Source organism: Cupressus sempervirens, chromosome 5 (assembly GCF_028749045.1).
Source record: "Cupressus sempervirens isolate cs-2001-9-10 chromosome 5, ASM2874904v1, whole genome shotgun sequence".
In the NCBI taxonomy this organism is placed as follows: Eukaryota; Viridiplantae; Streptophyta; class Pinopsida; order Cupressales; family Cupressaceae; genus Cupressus; species Cupressus sempervirens.
Window position 1 is genome coordinate 350,142,063 of NC_143122.1, and position 18,853 is coordinate 350,160,915.

An 18,853-nucleotide genomic window follows, 5' to 3' on the forward strand; every position below is an offset into this window, starting at 1 on the left:
ATTTTAATGTGAAAGATAAAACCTCCACCTCATATATTACAATATATTAGATAACATATACAAATTACTAAAAATAATTTGATATTTTTATGTCAAAGATAAAACCTAAATAAACCTCTACCCACCATATTATAATATATTACATAACATATACAAATTACTAAAAATAAATATCAAATTTCCATATTACCCATATTTAATACAGCAACTAATAACATAAAATACATGCTTTTAATTTAAAATTTGAATTTGAAAATACAACTCTTTCTATAATAGAGTGAGAGGATTTAAAAAAAACTCCACATTGTTTCTTTACTCCCGCATATATATTTTTAATTTTAGATTAATTATTAGTTACGACCAAATGTCCACCTCTACTTCAGATAGAATACGAATAATTTCTTTTTATATCTCTTGATAAGGAAAAATCTGTTCATTTGCTTTCTAACCCCACAAAGTTCATGAATTTCTTCTGTTAATCAGAAATTGGAATGTCTTCAGAAGAAGAAGAAAGCAGAAAATCAAAGAAGAAGAAATTTAGAGGAATACCAATTAAATGGCTGCTGTTTCTGCTACTTACATTCACATTTATCTTTCTCTGCAAGTTTTGGGTATGAAATTTTTTCCTCCTTAGATTTAAATGAGTTTTTTTCTATACAGTTTACAGTTTTTTTTTTCTGAAAATGGAGTAAAAATTGAAAAATTGATTGTAGTATAATGGAAAATGTTGATTCAAAACATTTACATGATCAAATTGATTTTTTTCCCTTACTCAGTATTGTCAATTCTGCATATATAACATCTCTGAAGGTAGACTGGATTTAATTGTTTAATGTTAATCTTGAAAGTAAAGGAAATTAGATTAAAACCTGAAAACAATGAAATTAATGGAATTTGCAGCATGAAAAATAAAATAATCAAATTCAGAGTGTTTTGTTCCATTCTGTTTTTTTGATTGTTTTCCCCTTATTTAGGTGATTTTTTTTGTTGTTGTTGGATATCACATTGCACTTATTTGTTACTCCTGCTATTTCAAATTGGATCATTTTGGGCGCATTATCAATTATGAGTCAATTGTTTTGTTTTGCTGTTACCACTTTCATTGTTTTTAATATTGAAAATCTTTTAGTAGTTGAGAATTTGTGTTTGATGTTTCATTTTTATGAATATATTTTTAGATGTAATTAGGATAAGTAAATTATTTATTTCTATGAGAGATTTAGTTTGTTAAAAATACAATCAATGAAACAGCGAATCAATGAGATTGACTCAAAAATGAGAGGACAGGTGTTGAGTGTCATTTTTCAGGAGAAATGAGTTCATGTGAACCACTACTCATGAAATAATCAAATGGATGAATCTTAAGGAGAAGATTTATTCTAACATGAATAATTATTAGAATATACAACTAAATAACCCTCAATACTCGGGGTTCAACTTTTTGTCTTGAAAGGGTATTTTCATTCTCATCGAATATGTTATCATCTCAATATTCATCAAAACTATCTTCCTTTGTTTGTGATTCTTGCTCCTATATGCTTCTCTAGTCAAATGTACACTACAATCTCTTATCCATATAATGTCCTTATTGTATTTGCCATAGGCTATACTATTGCAATCAGTTGTACTTTATTAAACTTTTCTATCTCAACCAATTAGATGTAAGTATTTTTTAATTTTAATTTTTAACTTATAGGTAATGTTTATTTATGAGATTTTTAATTTTAAAAATTTTAAGATTTATTTTACTTCAATTTCATTGGCTTATAAAATTGGGTCTTATAGGAGTGGATTTTGAGAAAGCACTACCCCATATTTTAGATTGTAAAAATATTTTGTTATGTAAAACTATTAAATCAATAATATGTTACTACATAATTATTTTAATAAAATATTTTTCTTTTACAATAACTTGTGATTAATATTAATATTTAAGATACAAAGTTATAATAATACGTTGACATTTATATTTAATTATAAATCAGTTTTAATTATAATTTTAAAAAAAACAAAAATATCAATTTAAAATTTACTAATAATATTTTTAATTTAAATAATTCTTCCACTCATAATAATTTAGTATATTTTTAGTTTTTTAACAGTGAACTCTATCAAATAAAGAAACACTGTCAAATAAGGAAACAGTAAAATAGAATCAAATAACAAGTTAAAATTAACTGATAATTTTATTATTATTTAATAATTCTTTTACCTCCTTAATCAAATTAAAAAAACAAAAATATCAATTTAAAATTTACTAATAATATTTTCAATTTTAATAATTCTTCCACTCATAATGATTTAGTATATTTTTACTTTTTTAACAGTGTACTCTGTCATAGGGCAGCCTTCTCAAATCCGGGAAATATTTCTCGAAAATTTACTCAAGGCACCTAGAGAATAGATTTTACAAACAACAAAAGTAATCCAGGGTTAAGATTAATTTTTGAAGGCATGAAGTACGATTATCAGATTCAACGAATTAAATTCAAATTACACAGCTACTTGGAAAAAAGGTCTTCTACAGGTCAGAACTTGTGAGTTCTTCTACAGGATTGACGCTGGTCTGTGTTTATAATTACTTTCTTTCTCGCAGTTTTTAACTGTTAATTCTTTATGAATTTTTTTTTTTTTCAAATATAAAAATAATTAAAAAGCCAGTAAACATTTCTTTAATGCTGTTGTGTATTTGTTAAATTGAAAGGTATAAGAATTATAAATAACTCGCACATCATCTCTGTAGATTGATTTTCACAACAGAATTACTTACTCATTTTAACGGGTGTTCTATAATTTTAGTTTTTTAAGCATTAGACTCTGTTTTTGGGCAGCCTTGTCAAATCCAGTCGATATTTTTTTAATGGGTTTGGATATTTGTTAAATTGAAAGTTTAAGCATTATGAATCCCTTTGGAACATCTCTGTGGATTGATATTCACAACAGAATTATTATATGAAATTTTATGACTCTTGCAGTTGTACAAGCTATGGATGGAAGAATCATTTGCAGACCGAAGTATTTTCCACCCAGACAAAACCAAAGAAACCACCACAATCTGGAAAAATACAACCAAGGCCAAAGAAATCATACAATATTACTGCAAAGAAACTCAAAATTCCTCATTTTCACCCAAATTTAACCATCCCAATTATCATCATAACCCTAACCCTGATAATCACTCGGAAAATTGCCCTTTGTATTTTAATTTCATTCATCAAGATCTGGAGCCATGGAAAAAGTCAGGAATAACATTGGAAGCTGTTGAAAAGGCTCAAAAGGAGGCATCTTTCAGGGTTATGGTTGTTAATGGGAGTTTGTTTGTTGAGAGCTTTCATCACTGTTTCCAGACAAGGGATTTGTTCACAGTGTGGGGAATCGCTCAGCTATTGAGGATGTATCCAGGAATGGTACCTGATTTGGACTTGATGTTTAATTGCAAAGATAAGACTACTGTACACAAGGACTTGTATAGGAATACCCAGCCACCACCCTTATTTCGTTACTGTGGGAGTGAAGATACATTTGATATTGCTTTTCCAGATTGGTCCTTCTGGGGATGGTAAGTTTGAAAGGCTAGAGTTTTATGAATTGTAAGTTTTGTTTTGAGTTGAATAGTAGTAGTTGTTCTTTCCACCAAATTGTTGAAAGTTGAACAAGGATTTGATCTTAGAGTTTTATGAATTGTAAGTTTACTTTTGAATTGAATAGTAGTAGTTGTTCTTTCCACCAAATTGTTGAAACGAGGATTTGATCTCTTTTATATGATTGAGCTAGTTCAAGGTCAGAGTTTTATGAATTATAACTTTTCCTTTCATATTAAAGTCCAAACAAATAGAAAAGTTAAATTCAAAAGATATGAGTTACAAGGTCAGTTCAAAAGGCTGTAAACAACAGCAATCAGCACTATACTTGTTGCATTCTTGCTATAAATAACAGTAAGGTAGTAAAGCTGTCCAGAATAAGGTAGTCAAGCAGTTTAAAGTTTTAAACACGTTGAGTTCAAGAGAGCTTTGAATATTACTTGTTCTTTCCACTCGGTTGTTGAAAAAAAAGATTTGATTAATTCTTTTTATGGTTGTTGTTAGTTTAATAGATTTTTAACTTGAAGATATTGTGCTAGAGTGACCAATAGGACTTGAACCCTTCATTTTCTCAATTCTTTTGTAGGCATGCAGGAAGAAGATTGTGAGGCAGGCAAAGGGCCATAATAAGAATTTTCCTCTAGTGCAACACCTTTGTACATGCCTTTTACAACATGTGAGGAAAGCACATCTTCTTTCTTCGAAGGATCACTAAACTCTTTCTCCCCTTTCTTTGAAGTATTTTGTTTCTTCCTATAAGCCAAGCAAATAGTAGACAAGTGACTATCCATATGATGTAATTGACAAACATTCAAGGATGCCTCAAACTAAATTATTTTCTCCCAAACATCAAACTTAGAAGACAAGGAGATAGAGGATCCTAGATTCTTATAAACGTCAGCATTCACACAAAATTAGTAATACATCATATGCTTCATAGATCTTGTCAACATTTCACATAGGAATACATCATATGCTTCATAAATCTTATAACAAGATCAATGGCATTGAGTTGTCCAAAAGAAATGGCACTGTTTGCTAAAAATCTTCATCCTAATATTCCAATGGTGAAACTAATAGCCTAAATCAAATAGAAGTCCTATTAAGGCATTCCTTTTAGGAACAAAACCCTCTTTACACAAGAAGAACCTCAATCTCCTCACATCTATGTTTGACCAACAACAAACTTGCTAGAGATACAGAGAAAACAAAGTAGTCCACCTTCCAAAATAGGGGAAGGAGGGGACCAATTATTTAGCACACACAAGGCTTTTCCTACCTTAAAACCTTTTCTTGGAGAAGGAGCCATGGCCCCACTCACCACCCCTTGAACCATTAGAATTGCAACATATTTCATAATAAAGCCCGCAAAGTAGGAGGGAAGAATGAAATGTTTCTATAAACCCTATTGTGAGCCCTATTTGTATGAAACTCCAACAACATTCTTGGTATAAGGATTAGTAATATAAAAAGTCTAGGCTAACTAGTAGGTGGAAGAAATTTTTTAGTCACAATAAACTATTTCTGCAAAATCCCATGAGAGGAAACATGTAAACAAGTATTTAGAACCCACAATGCAAAAGAATAGACAAACATGCAATCAAAATGACACAAGATTGATCATTGAAAAACCATCATGAAGGGAAAAGCCAATAGCACTCACACACTCAGTGTAGCATATCATGAACAAAATTATGATAAATTTGAAGAGTCTCCTGAATATCTCTGAAATCTCAAGTTCCCTACTTTCAGTCCACATGAACAAGCAATTGAGAATAACATAACCACACATCCCAATTCATGCTTTTTCTCATCATGTATGCAACATTGCAACCTATAAGAAATGCTCAATCAAAATGAACCAATAAACCAAATGTTATGATAACTAATTGTCAATCTTAACAACTAATGTGACTACTTTTACAAAAATAAATTTGCACAAAATAATCAATTGGTATTAGATAAACCATGTGTCTCCTAACATCATCTAAAAATCCATTTTTCCCTCCTTCTTGATGTTGCTATCAAGTTTCCTTTTCTGGCATTAATTCTTTTCAATATATAGTATTTTACAATGTGTAGCCCACTTAAATTTTTATCTGAATGTTACACACAAGATACAAAGCAACGCGAAGAATCTCCAACCCATGTGATGTATATATCTATAAATTTGTCTTAGGTATATCACAAATAATATTAATTTAATATTTTTAGCAATAAGCAAGGTGAACAGCACACCTTTTATCAATATTGAGCCTCTAGTTAAATATGAAACAATCGTTCCTCCTCTTCCTTGAGGTTGTCATTTTATTCATCAATAACATAACTTTTTATCACCGACGCCAACACAATCCTCCTTGATTTCTCCTCACAATCCTCTTATCCCATTAATGATTTTCTACACAAGATAGGTACAAAATTCTTCCTCCCACTCAACTTATTGGTTGGTCCTTTTCTCTACTTCCCACTTTTCATTTTGAGACTCATTTGAATTTTCCTTATTGTGAATTAAAGAGTCAAGCTTATCACGACAACACATATTATAAGGAAAGGTTCCTAAGGAGTCATTTTGATAACTATATTTTGTGGAATAGAGGTCCCATGAAAAGAGAAAAAGTTGTTTCTTGATAATTTTTTCTTAGTAATATTTATTAAGTTTTAGCTATATAATTGTAGATTTAACCAAATGTTTAGTATTATTTTTTATTAAACAAATAGTCTTGGGAATTGGGTTTAACTTGGGTGATTGCCTTTTTCAGCCCTTATTTTGTTGCTTTCGCTAAAACTTCTTTTTGCATGAAAGGTTGCAGTTGTAGTGAAGAACTGTTGCTATTATGGGGGGGCCTTGAAAATGCTCGGAGCTTGTTAACTGTGAGGCTTGGAGGAAAAATGTTGAGCTATATGACTTATTCATCGCTACTAGTTGAGCTCCTTTTTGCATGGCCATGCATGGGTATAATGATGCCCTCTCCTCTAAATTCACAAACTCTTGGTCTTGCAGCAGGGTTAAGATTGGAAGCCTGAAGTTTATTTTTTTGCCACAAATGATAGTTGAGGCTAAGAATTGAGAAATTTTGGAATGAGGATGACAAAGAAAAGCTCCAGGAACTGTCAAAGTTTCTTCAACAAATTCTTTGAGAATGGTGAATAGTCGAAAAGATTTCAAATGGTTATAACAGATTAGACCTTCCTCCTCCATATGCCCTTGTCAGCTTGCATATCGTGCATTTTTTTACGTTAGAAGGTAAGATACATGGCTGCACATGATTATCATTTCCCTGATTGAATCATGCTAGTCATTGAGAAAAAAACAATATCTCTTTCTTCCTTTTATCTTCCTTGCAACTGAGTACTAAGACTTCATCTTCCTTGTTGCTCATGGGTCTCATTATGTCTTTGTATAAATTTTCCTTGGACATGGACCCTGACAGGAACTCCTTAGACCCTTGAGCACCAAGTGTGTCCTCTCCCCCACCTCCCCAGGCAGTTGACTAAGGGAAACAACATGACTAACTAGTCTGAAAGCAGGAAACAAAAACCATAATAGATTGATAAATGCAGATTTGCTTTCAATTCAATGTGATGATTTTACATTACCATGTAATAGCTTTTTAAAGCCTTATGACTTTCCTGTAAATATAAAACTAACCTTAATGGGAAGAAACTAACCTCATTGTAACTAATTTATTTTATTAATCTAAACTAACTAAATAATGTAGAAACTCCAACATCCCTCCCTTATTACATTAATCCGAACAAGAGTGGAAGTTGCAAGGGTTATTAACCCAACCCTCTGGAGACTTTGATGAAACACCTTCACCAATTCTCCTCGCTCAAGAAACACCGAACTGATCACATCAGTGGATCTCCTAACCACAAAGCCTGAAGTTGTCTTCATAACATGAGTGTTCCCACCTCTCCTACACAATGAGACGTTTCCTCCAAAATTTCACGTCCTCTGAGTGAGTCTAATGCCTCCTTCAGTGCTGCAAATGGAAATAACCATACTCAAATGATAAAAGAATAAATGATGTTGATTATATGACGCAGATACAAAATTTTCCAACGTTAATGCCAACACTTAACCACACTAAACTCTATGTGAGGAGACAACACCAAAAGTGCTTCAACCTTTACTCACAACAATGAATGTAAGCAACTGGTCATGGAAACTTTGAGAACCACTATTGAACAAGGGGTCCAGTGGATGCAAACTTTTGAGAGAAAATCTCAAACCCTAAACCAAAATATAACAAGACTGTTAAATATGGAAAGAAGTAAAAATGGCCAATGAAAACACAACTGCAGATAGCTATATCACTGCAATAAAACTTGGGCCAAAGAAAATAGGATACACTTGCAAACCTACAAACATGCCTTTAATAAGGTCTCGGGATGGAGTGAGAAACTGTCTAATCTACTGGCAATGGGAATCCCAATTTTGATGATGAGTCACTTAGTGGCTCTTTCTTACAAGAAAACATTCACACTTTGGATCATATAGCCCCATGCTTTCCTTTCTCCATTCAACATTGCTATAAACTGAAGCCTTCCTCATGCAACTTTTTATTCCAGATTGTACCACTTATCTTCTTAATCAATCAGCATTTGGCTAGGCAAATAGAAGAGTGATCATACTATAAAAAATTATGAAATGCACATTCTAGACACCAATTCCTCTATGCAGAAAAGAGTGTGCGGCAATCATGAAATAGTTACATCCTCCTGGGAGCAGAGTAAGAAACAAACTTTCTGCATACAGAATTTGCAGACACTAGATATTCACAACCTTCTTCCCCATGGAGATAAGAAACTCAGCCATCTCCTGTGTATAAAGTCCGCAGATGCTCTGTCTTGCCTCTCACCACGTACAGATCAACAATTCACTATTGGGTCGGCAGCAAATACCCTCTAATGTTAGGTTCCTTCTCACAGCACAAGATCACTTTTTGACTCTAATCCCAGATGAAAGCAGGAAACAGAAACCATAATAGATTGTTAAATTCAGATTTACATTCAATTCAATGTGATGATTTTACATTACCATGTAATGGCTTTTTTAAGCCTTAAGATTTTCTCATAAATAAGACACCAATCTTTATAGGAAGAAACTAACTTTCATTGTAACTAATTTATTTTATTAAAACTAACTAATTAATGTAAAAACACCAACATAGTCAGCTAGCCAAAGTAAGAAAAAAATGCTTCCAATCCTTCCAGCAATCTTTCAATGAACTGTTTGTGGTTACCTTTGGAAAATGCAAAACCTGTCTTGACCTCCTAGGTCCATCAAAGGAAAAAACTAATGAAACCTCTGCAACTTAAGGTGTCACCATAACCATTCTAGAGGACAATGGGTAAAAAAAAGTGCATGAGGAAAAAAGCATTAAGATAGATGAAAATACCTCAGGTCTGGCGAGTAGAAGATCTGCTAGATTGGCTAAAAATGTGGCGGAGTCCTCTTCTAAAGGAATTCCATTGTGTATGAGGTTGATGACTCCTCTTTTGACGATATTCTTGAGGATGAAGAAGACAGTAAGGACAAACTGGTATGAAGGAGTAGAGGAATAGGAAGACTAGGATATAACCTCCCCTAATATTAATCACAATAATGAGACCTTGGATAATGAATACATGGTGGCTTCTCAGGACAATGAGGAAGAGGACCAGGATATGCAGGTGTTGGAAGAATTCATGGATCAGGATGATCCCTTACTTGACATCATTTGAAGAGCTGGTTAGCTTGAAAGAAGAATGATCAATTCTCTACTTCGGATTACAGATAGTGTCATGAACAAGACATGAGAATCACCATTGGTAAATCCAAGATAAGAAGACAACACAAAAAGTTGGGTACAATCTTGTAGCTACAGAGTCACCTACAAACATGGAAGTTGGATACCTGGTCAGAGATTGTTTATATGTTTAAAGACTTATGAGATTGTTAGTATTTACTATTTACTTTAAAGTTTCTATGGTAGTGAATTATGTAGATATAATAGTTAGTATAGGTGTTACTGTTATCAAAGTTGTTATTTTTTTGACGTAGTGTTAGATGGTTAAATAGTCTGGACTGGTAGTGTAGATTAGTTATTTTTGTCTGTTAATCTTTTGTGCTTTTCTCTAGTTCAATGTTGGGAGACCTGTCATTGTTTTTTTGTTTTTGGTTACTGTGTTATCAATGTTGTTTCTTTACAATCAAAAACAAAAAAGTCATGAGACCACCTTGAAATTTTGAAGCTTAATGTTTAAGTTTGCCATTGTTGCAAAATCCACGACACCACTTTCTCATTCAAGCTCCTAAACCTAAACACCCTTTAAGATATTTTAAGAAGTCCCCCGCCATGAAATTTCAACTTAAAAAACTCTTATCATATTATCTCAAATATATATTGAAACTATGTACTATTTTACAATCATTTACTATATAGTACTGAAAATAAAATGTCTTTCCATGGCTGGAGCAGACAAAGAAACCCCAATTTTCCTCTTGAAACAAATCCTTTTCATCATTCTTTAGCTTGCATTTACAACTCTTGAATTTTACGATCGCAGGGATGTATTTAAGCTTTCTTTCCACAAGATACTCACATTCATGGGTAAAGCAGACCAAAAAAGCCCCAAGTACAGTTCACCATACTTTCTTTTCCATCACTAATTATCTTCCATCTACAATAATGGTTGTAGGTTTGTATACATGGTTAAAATTAGAATGGTTCAAGGTCTTATGCGGCGTTTCTTCTCCTAAAATGATGGTAACTCTGCAATGAGGTTTGGAAGGACATTGAAATAGGAAAAATCCACTTGTGCAATCTAACAAGCAAATCAGATCTCATGAACCAAACTACTCAATATTCAAAATATGTCATCTACAGATGAATGATTGAATTTCTTTGTTTTTATTTGAACAGGTAAAACAGCTAATGAAATTCTTCCTTGTTTAAATGGTAGGGTGGAGTTACAGATACCACCCTGGAAGAGAAGCATTCAGGACATCCAAAATGGAAACCAACAGATCAACTGGCCAAATAGAGATCCAACTGCCTATTGGAAAGGCAATCCGTTTGTTTCTCCCAAAAGACTTGACCTTATGACGTGCAGTGGGATTCCTAATTGGAATGGAAGGTTATATATACAGGTAAACAAGTTAAATTGTATCCTATACAACCTTATTAGTAGACTTTAGAATAGTATTATCAGGAATCCTATACAATCTTATTAATATGCTGATACATGAACTTTGCCAATTCATTCCCAGATGTTTGAAATGAGTTTGAAGAGTTTATGTAACCTAACTTGCAGAAAGCTCCTCTATCCTTTTGTATTAGCACTTGCAAAGGTCCAGAATTCTATTTAGAAGTTTCTGCAGGGATGTAAACTTACTTTCAGTGTTTTAGAAAATGAATATAAAAAGTGAAATTGCCTTAGGCTACTGACTGGATAGAAAATGTGATAATTTTTTATATAATTTAATAATTAGATTCACTGACTGAAGAGAATAAGTGTTATTAAACTATATATGATTGGAATTGCAATTTAAAATCCCTCCAAAGAATACATTTATTTTGCGTGTTCTGGAATCTGGATATCAAATAGATTGCAATGATGCTAATAAAACATTAATGTCTGTTTTTCTTTTCATCAGAGGATCAATTGTTGTTGTAGTTAGACACAGATAAATCCACTTGTTTCCAACAGTATGTGAGATGATAAAAGAAAAAATTAACATTAAATTTTCAATCACCATGTGCCATGATAATGATGTATGGTAGTATTATTATATTTGTCTTCTTCTGGCTTTCTATTATCTTTTTCACTGTGAAGAGTTTTCTTATGAAAATATCAATGTGAACTTCGACAATTGTTTTTTCACAGGACTGGTTCAAAGAGTCTAATAGTGGTTTCAAGGACTCCAAACTTTCTAGCCAGTGTACTCACAGGTATAAATTATTCTGTACGAAAGTCAAACTGATAAGTGTTGATTTTTGCTATTTTGTACAACCGTAGTGATGAACTTCATTTTTTTCTATTTTGTACCATAACCAGAGTGATAAACTTCAATTTCTGCCTTTTACAAGGATGAAATCTGATAGACCACTACTTCAGACCTATGCAATTACAACCCTGTAATGTCCCATATAAGCATATTTTTGAAATGCCCCATTAAGCATACTTCCAATGTTTTAGTGCCCCCTGCCATTTTTGGATGGATAGTCATGGAAGAATTGGGATCGTTTCTACTAGCACATTATGGAACTTTACTTGCATGGCTTTCAGATTGCATATAAATAAGAGATTACTCTAACCTTCAAGCCTTTGAATGTTGAAGTGGTCTCTCGGAACTATCAACTTATATCTACTTGCATTGAAATTTGTTTCTACAGTATATCTAATTGTTTAGAAAACTGCTTATTTGGGTGCCAAGCCAACTTTGTTGGACTCTGTTTACAATAATGTGACTGAAAAATGCGTAATTGTGCCTAATATTGTAACACATCATCATCTAAAAAGTAAGTATCTTTCTTTGGATATACATGTTATTTAGTAGTTTTTATTGGTCTGTTGTTTCAAGGTATAAGATATATGTAGAAGGCATAGCATGGTCAGTGAGTCTCAAGTACATTCTGGCATGTAACTCTCCAACTCTCCTGATAACACCAGAATTCTATGATTTCTTCCTACGAGGCCTTGTTCCTCAGCACCATTACTGGCCCATAAGACCAGATAAGAAGTGTGAATCCATTGATTTTTCTGTCGATTGGGGAAACAACCACACAGAAGAGGTGAGTGTAATTCCTTACATGTTTCTTTGTATACTTTTGCTACATCTGATTAAAAATTCTTTTTTCTATGAAATTCTACCTATCTTCTCAGATGTCATCCTCAGGAAAGGCAACATGTAAATGTCACTCTATTTGTTGTTCCTTTATTTTACCAATTTTAGCACAACTTTTAACATTTTAGGTGCTTTGCAGGCCATGTCAATTGGTGAGGCAGGGAGTCATTTCATATTAAATGAGTTAACAATGAAGCATGTTTATGACTATATGTTCCATGCGTTAACAGAATATGCCAAACTATTGAAATATAAGCCTACTGTCACCAAAAGGGCATTGAAGTATTGTTCGGAAAGTATGTTATACTTTGCAAATAATGCAGAGAAATTGTACATGGAGGAGTCAATGGTTGTAAGTTTGAGTCCTTCACCCCCATGCAAATTCGGGGATTCAAAAGATATATGAGATTCAGATTCAAAAAAAGGCAATAATCTAGATGAATGAAGAAAATAAAATATTACAGCATTTGTATAGTCAGGCCTAGAGAGACTAAGGTCAATCAAAAGGTATGAATCTTGTGATGCTTATCAATGCTTTGATATTTTTGCAAGAATATTACACTGCAAGTGTCTTACCAGATTTGATAAGGATTTCATTTTTAATCTCTTTGCTTATTGCACATAAGTACTTTGTAAACACCAGAGACACTCAAGTCCAACTGTTGAAATGACTTGGTCATAGAAAAAGCAGAATATATCGAATATTCAAGATACACTCATAGCAAAAGTAGTGTATCCAATATTAAAGATGGGCTTGGATACGAATTATAACAATCAAATATTGGTCAAAAAATGTGTAACTGGAGAGAGCCATTGGGCTTTTGAAAGAAGCCATTCCAACGACGGAGATCATGGTGGGCAGGAAACTTGTCTGGAACTAGGAACCAGAAACTAATTCATACCAGGGAGAGAGGATGAGGGAAGAACATGAAAGGCTTCATTGGCTGCTCAAGGAGATGTTTTAGTGTGGGAACTTTCTGTAATAATCCATTGTGAAGCAGCTCTGCAAGGCTACGAGAAAGAAATGGTCCATTTATAGAAAAGGCAGTATGGGATCCAGGGAAGGGACCTGAATTCAAAAGAACTAATCGGAATGGTTGGGGGAGAGGAAACGGTCTGGTTATTGGAGAAACCAGGCTAATGAATGGTCTCATCAATGAATTTCAAATCCTGTAAGGTATGGATGTAGAGATTGGAGGGTGAAAGGAAGCATTTATTCACAGAAGCCAGCTTTTTCATGAAAGAGTGGGTTTGAGGTAAATAAAGGAAAGTTTAGGAAGATATGGAAGACGAAGGAGGGAAATAGTCTCAAGGTTTTTTCTTCTGGATGGGACATCCAAGGAGATTTAACAACAGGTGGAGTAGCTTAAGAAATGCTTTCTTCAAATTCAAGGATTTCTATGGAAAGGAATAGCTCTCAGGTAAGGTTTCCAATAGAGGGTATCTCTTCACAGCTATCATAAAACTCAAGAACACAAAGAAGAGGAATGATCTTCAGAGAAGGGAAAATCAGGGCCATAGTGTTAAGTCTATAGATGCATCGTTAAATTCCAGTTTAGAGCTACTTCCCAATTGTGTGCTAATCTGTAAGTTCTGGAACATATCTATTTCTTTCCATGATTTGAGAAGTTGGGTTGGATAGGAATGGGGAGAGTGTCTTGAGGTTGTTTTTTGGATGATGCCCAGGAATTCTCTATGGTTTTGTTTGACACAAAAAAATCTAGAGATGGGATTTTTAAATGCAAACATTGGTTTTATAAGAATGCTGGAATTCACATGCAACCTTGGACCCCCAATTTTTCCACTGAAGAAATCAATATCAAATTTAACCCCTTCTGATTCAGCTACACAATCTTCCAGTGGAATACAGGGATGTCTCTGTATTAGAGTCTATTGGGAACTTGGTTAGCATTTTCTTAAAAGTAGATAGCCCATTGATGGAAGAAAATCTCCTCCCTGTAAGACTAGACTCTGTCTTTTAATGATGGTGGATAAAATTCTGCCTTCTTCCTTTGAGGTCAAGACAAAAAATGCAGTATAGGAGTATCCTTTATGAACATCAGGACACCAACAAACAAATTGAAGAGATTGGTAGGGTGGGGGGTTGCTCAAAATTCTGGAATAGGGATACTGAATGTGGGGAAATGGAAGTGGGCCTTCAATGCCGGTATCATATTCATTCTGAAGAAATAAATCCCCATTTTCTTTTCCCAGAAATTGAGGTTGATGGGAATCCATACCCTCTCAACTCTCTTAGATTGTCCAGGATCTGTTCTTAATAGATCAGGAAATTTGCTTTCAATATCCATTGCTTCCTTTGGACCTTGTATTTCTTGCTTCATTCCTTCTATGAACCAAAGCTGGGAAATAATTTACTTACCTCTCCTCAGCATTCATGGTCTCAACAACCTTAGGTGGTTGAAGCCGAACTTTCTTATGTTATATTATATGGGATGCTGTTGGGATTAAACCTCTTTTTGAGAATCAAATTAAGCAAACCATAAGATTATTTTGGTTTTAGGTCTGAGCCCCCTATAAGTTTCTCGAAAAATCAAAGAAGTATAGAGAGGAGGCAAATGGAAGCTCCCCACTCCTTCCCTGCCCTACTCAGGAGATCAACGATTTTGTCCAAACATGCCTGTTGGAAACCCAAAGTAGAATAATAGAAGAAATTGCAGATCAAGATCTACAAGGGAAGGGATGGTAGATCAAGGATTATCCAAAGAAAGAGCAGAAATTAATGACCAAACACCATATGCAATTAAAAACACAGAAAATGCAGGTCTAGATGAGGACTACACTAGAATAAAAGAACGAAGTTGTAAGGCCTGTCCAATTTAGGCACAAAATCATACTGGAGTAGGTGTCAGTTGAGGGTTTTCAGGAAAACAAAACCACAGACCTAGAGCATGGTCATACACAGTACACACTATGTTCAAAGAAGATCAAAAGCCAATACAGTAGAGATTTGTCAAATTGAAACCATGGAAATGGACAAAGATTCTTGGCAAGACACCAATGCAGAATTGGAGCAAGAGCAAACAAATTTTAATTCAAAGGGAGATAGAGACAACTATGATGGAGGCTCGTCAAGATAAAATTTCTGGCACAGAAATGCAAAGGGAATTTTTTTTATGTCAAGAGGGAGAAATGGACATTCAAGATGTGTAGGCAGCAGGTGTTATTGTGTACCATGTTTCTCTATCTACCTCAAATAAGAAAGGAAGGTTTGAGATCATTAGGCAAAAAGGAGAAAAGGGACATCAAAACTGGGGAGCAGCTGGGAACATTGGAGGACTGCCGCGGTTGCTCCAACTGAGGGAAAAGAAAATCACTGAGAATCAAGGAAAGGTTTAATAGAGATGGATCTAAGTCCCCTATGACTTCTAGATAAGGATTTTGTTGTGGGGGATTCTCAGAAGTTAATGGCTCCAAGGAATCCCATATCAGAAAAACCGGATGATCACAGGTTTTCAGTAACACCAAAGTCAGACAGGGAAACAATATCTTCCATTCTACAGAGCATTCGGAGGAGTAAGACAGCATTGAATAATTATTTTGCAGACAATATAGGTGGAGGTCTTTTACCACTGAAGCCTAAGAAAAAGAAGAATAACAATGGGAAGGAAAGAAGAAAAGGGACTAAATCAACACGTAATCTAAAAAGATTGGAAAAAGATTCTTCTGACAAGATAGAGAATGAAGACAGACTTCCAAAGGAACCGGAGGTGGTTTATGACCTGTTTGGAATCAAGGTTGAAGATACACCTCAGGAGATGGAAGATCTCAAACTTAAACAGTCTTATGTAGAAGAAATATTGGACTTAGTCCCAAAAGAGTTAGAAAATTACGAGCTGCTTATTCTATCAGTGGATTCATGAAATACATTTTACAAAGAAAATCAACCATTGGGGCTGATGGCACTCAAAATTGCATTCCCGTTTTGAGTGTCCATTCCAAATTTTGAGTCACTTTGAGCCCCTATGAATGCTTTTCATGCATATGTACCTGGCTGTTGTATTAATGCCTAAGAGGTGTTTTATGTTTCTAACACCTTGCATTTAACCTACATATGTGATCTATATTGATAAACTGTCATCTCGAGCCATTCTGCAAAGTCCTGTTTTGAGTAGTGTTCAGTTTTACAATTATGCCTATGTGTCAAAAAGTGATAGGAGGGCGGCATTATGAGAGAAGGCACTTCGTGCCACATTCATGCAGCAAGAGGAGAGTGCTCCATCAGGTTTTCAGGCATATCAAAGAAGGGGCATGATTGGAAGAATTCGCAGGTGCAGAGTTCCATGGCAAAGACGATGTGCAGGGGAGGTAGGTATTATATCCCCCATTGGGGGGACGAGATAACTTTAGATTATTCATAAACCCAAGCTCTCAGAATACCAAATGTCTTGAAAGACACCCAACTCTTGGACAGTCCTTGCTCGACCATGACGGGGCCCGTGTGTGCGGCCAGTTGGCATAAAAGTCAACATATTTTGAAGGAAGATGCAAATCAAAGTATATGCCACGTGGCATCTCTGGATGCCTTGTCGTGAGGTCGTAAAACCAATGAGGAGGATCTACGATCTTACGACCATTCGTAGGATCGCCAAGCAAAGTTTGGAGAGTTACGATATTACGTCAGGGTCGAGAGATCGGAAGGCTCATTGTGAAGAGGTCCGATGTTACGATCACATCATGAGATCGGGAGAGATCAAAGATGGTGTGTGATACTATGATGAAGGCATGTCATCGTAGGGTCGGGAGCCGAAGACTGAAGTTGTGTGATCATACGATGGTTTCGTAGGATCGTGCAAGGGGATAAATGGGCCTCCGATCTTATGATTTTCATAAGGTTAGGACTAGAATTTTAAGTGGCTGCGATATTACGATCACCCCAAAGGGCTCTGATGCTACAAGCTATGAGATCGTAAAACGAAAATTGGGGGTGTGCGATGTTACGACGAGCCTTTGTCGTGTCTTCGAGGCATGGAAAATGGATGTCTTCGATGCTATGACGAGCCTTGGTCGTGTGATCGGGGAGGCAAGGATAATGGTCAAGGATGTTACGAAAGGCTACGATCCTACAACGGGAAGATGCTACGCCAAACACAAGCTTAAGATCGAAGGTTGAAAAATGAGGCTCTACGATGCTGCGACCATCGGAAGATCGAGAGAGTAAAGTGGAAGATGTGAGATGCTACGAAATTGCCGAGGATCGTAATATCGTCAAGGGGAATTTCAAATGTTTCAAATGTTGATGAGGATGTGGGGCTTGCCCGTGTGGTGATGGCAAATCAGATACTAACACTTGGTACAAAGTGGCATTCAGGGAAAGGAAAAATGAATAAAAATTAAAAATTCAAAGATATTCAACGTGTAGATGTTGAAAGGATTATAAATTGAATAATATTACATAGTTTCGACTATATAGTTTTATTTTTCAATCTTATGTTTTGTTAATGGTCCAAGAGCCAGATTTTCAGCTTGGTCTCAGGGACACCATTTTTTTCCAAAATGTGCAGTATAATATACTGTCGGAACTAGGAAGAAAAAAACTTTTCATTTCCAGGATCAGATTTTGTGCAAGTTTTTACTAGAAGTGACTATAGGCAAATTTTTGATTTTGGGGGCTTCTCAGTGAAAAATGCATATTTATGTTGCAGTGAAATTGCAATCAGATATAGTCATATTTGCATCATTTTTGACTTCATCATCAGTTATGAGGGAGGTTTGATGGTTTTAAATGCAGTTGGGAGCAATTATGTTTTTTGCCAATAGAATAGATGAACTTCACGGCAAAGGTAGAAATGACATGCTAACATCATATTTTAAAGCTTTAGCATAGTTTATGAGGAATTCTTGATATTTCTCCATAAGATATTTTGTTGATTACTTTAAAGGGGGGATATATCAGATATTTCTATATCATTTATAGTTTTAATTGCAGGCAGATGAAGAAGTTTAGTTTCAACAACTTCAGATTGAAGACATTTCTAGGGGGATAGATGTCAATTTCAGATTACAATTCTAGAAATATCTTCTCTTTTGTATATTCTTCCTCTCTGCTCTTTGTAAGGGTTCCAGTTTTTGGATATTTTTCATTATAGTGTAACTACTTTGTGGTTCCAGTCTGGTTGAAATCTTTTCTCATTACTATGATACCATTTTCTCAATGTTCCTCTATTGTGAACAACAGTATTGTATTTCTTTTGAAGCATTCATATTATACAGTCATTCTTTGTGTATTTTCTGAGTTTTGATATACAGATAATGTATTGTTTTCAAGGAAATTAATACAAGAGCTTCATTTCTTTTAGTTTCATTCTGATTCTCGTCTCCTTCCTCTGTTATTTGCAATGTTTTGTGTTTTAGAACGAAGAGCTTGAACTCAATTGCAATCCCTTAAGGTTGTATGTCAAAATAAGCTTGTTGTTGG

General features: G+C 34.6%; 1 protein-coding gene across 5 annotated transcripts; it reads left to right on the plus strand.

The window, feature by feature from the left end:
- The first annotated feature begins 437 nt into the window (after positions 1-437).
- LOC149556157 (uncharacterized) lies at positions 438-18,590 on the plus strand. Of its 5 annotated transcripts, none has more exons than XM_089830288.1 (6): positions 438-611; positions 2,976-3,559; positions 10,533-10,719; positions 11,457-11,521; positions 12,154-12,364; positions 18,365-18,590. In XM_089830288.1, exons 1-6 carry the CDS (start codon positions 492-494, stop codon positions 18,380-18,382), a joined length of 1,185 nt encoding a protein of 394 aa, XP_089686414.1. In that variant the 5' UTR covers positions 438-491; the 3' UTR covers positions 18,383-18,590. The 5 variants fall into 5 exon arrangements, with proteins under 5 accessions (XP_089686414.1, XP_089686410.1, XP_089686412.1 ...); XM_089830284.1 differs by lacking the exon at positions 18,365-18,590 and adding an exon at positions 12,557-12,883; XM_089830286.1 differs by lacking the exons at positions 438-611; positions 18,365-18,590 and adding exons at positions 2,336-2,564; positions 12,557-12,883.
- Positions 18,591-18,853: the final 263 nt, after the last annotated feature.

Coding starts and splice junctions, on each gene's coding strand:
- LOC149556157 (XM_089830284.1), top strand. CDS start 492: ATGTCTTCAGAAGAAGAAGAAAGCAGAAAATCAAAGAAGAAGAAATTT. Junction 3,560..10,532: donor GATTGGTCCTTCTGGGGATG/GTAAGTTTGAAA, acceptor TTTAAATGGTAG/GGTGGAGTTACAGATACCAC. Junction 12,365..12,556: donor GAAACAACCACACAGAAGAG/GTGAGTGTAATT, acceptor GGTGCTTTGCAG/GCCATGTCAATTGGTGAGGC.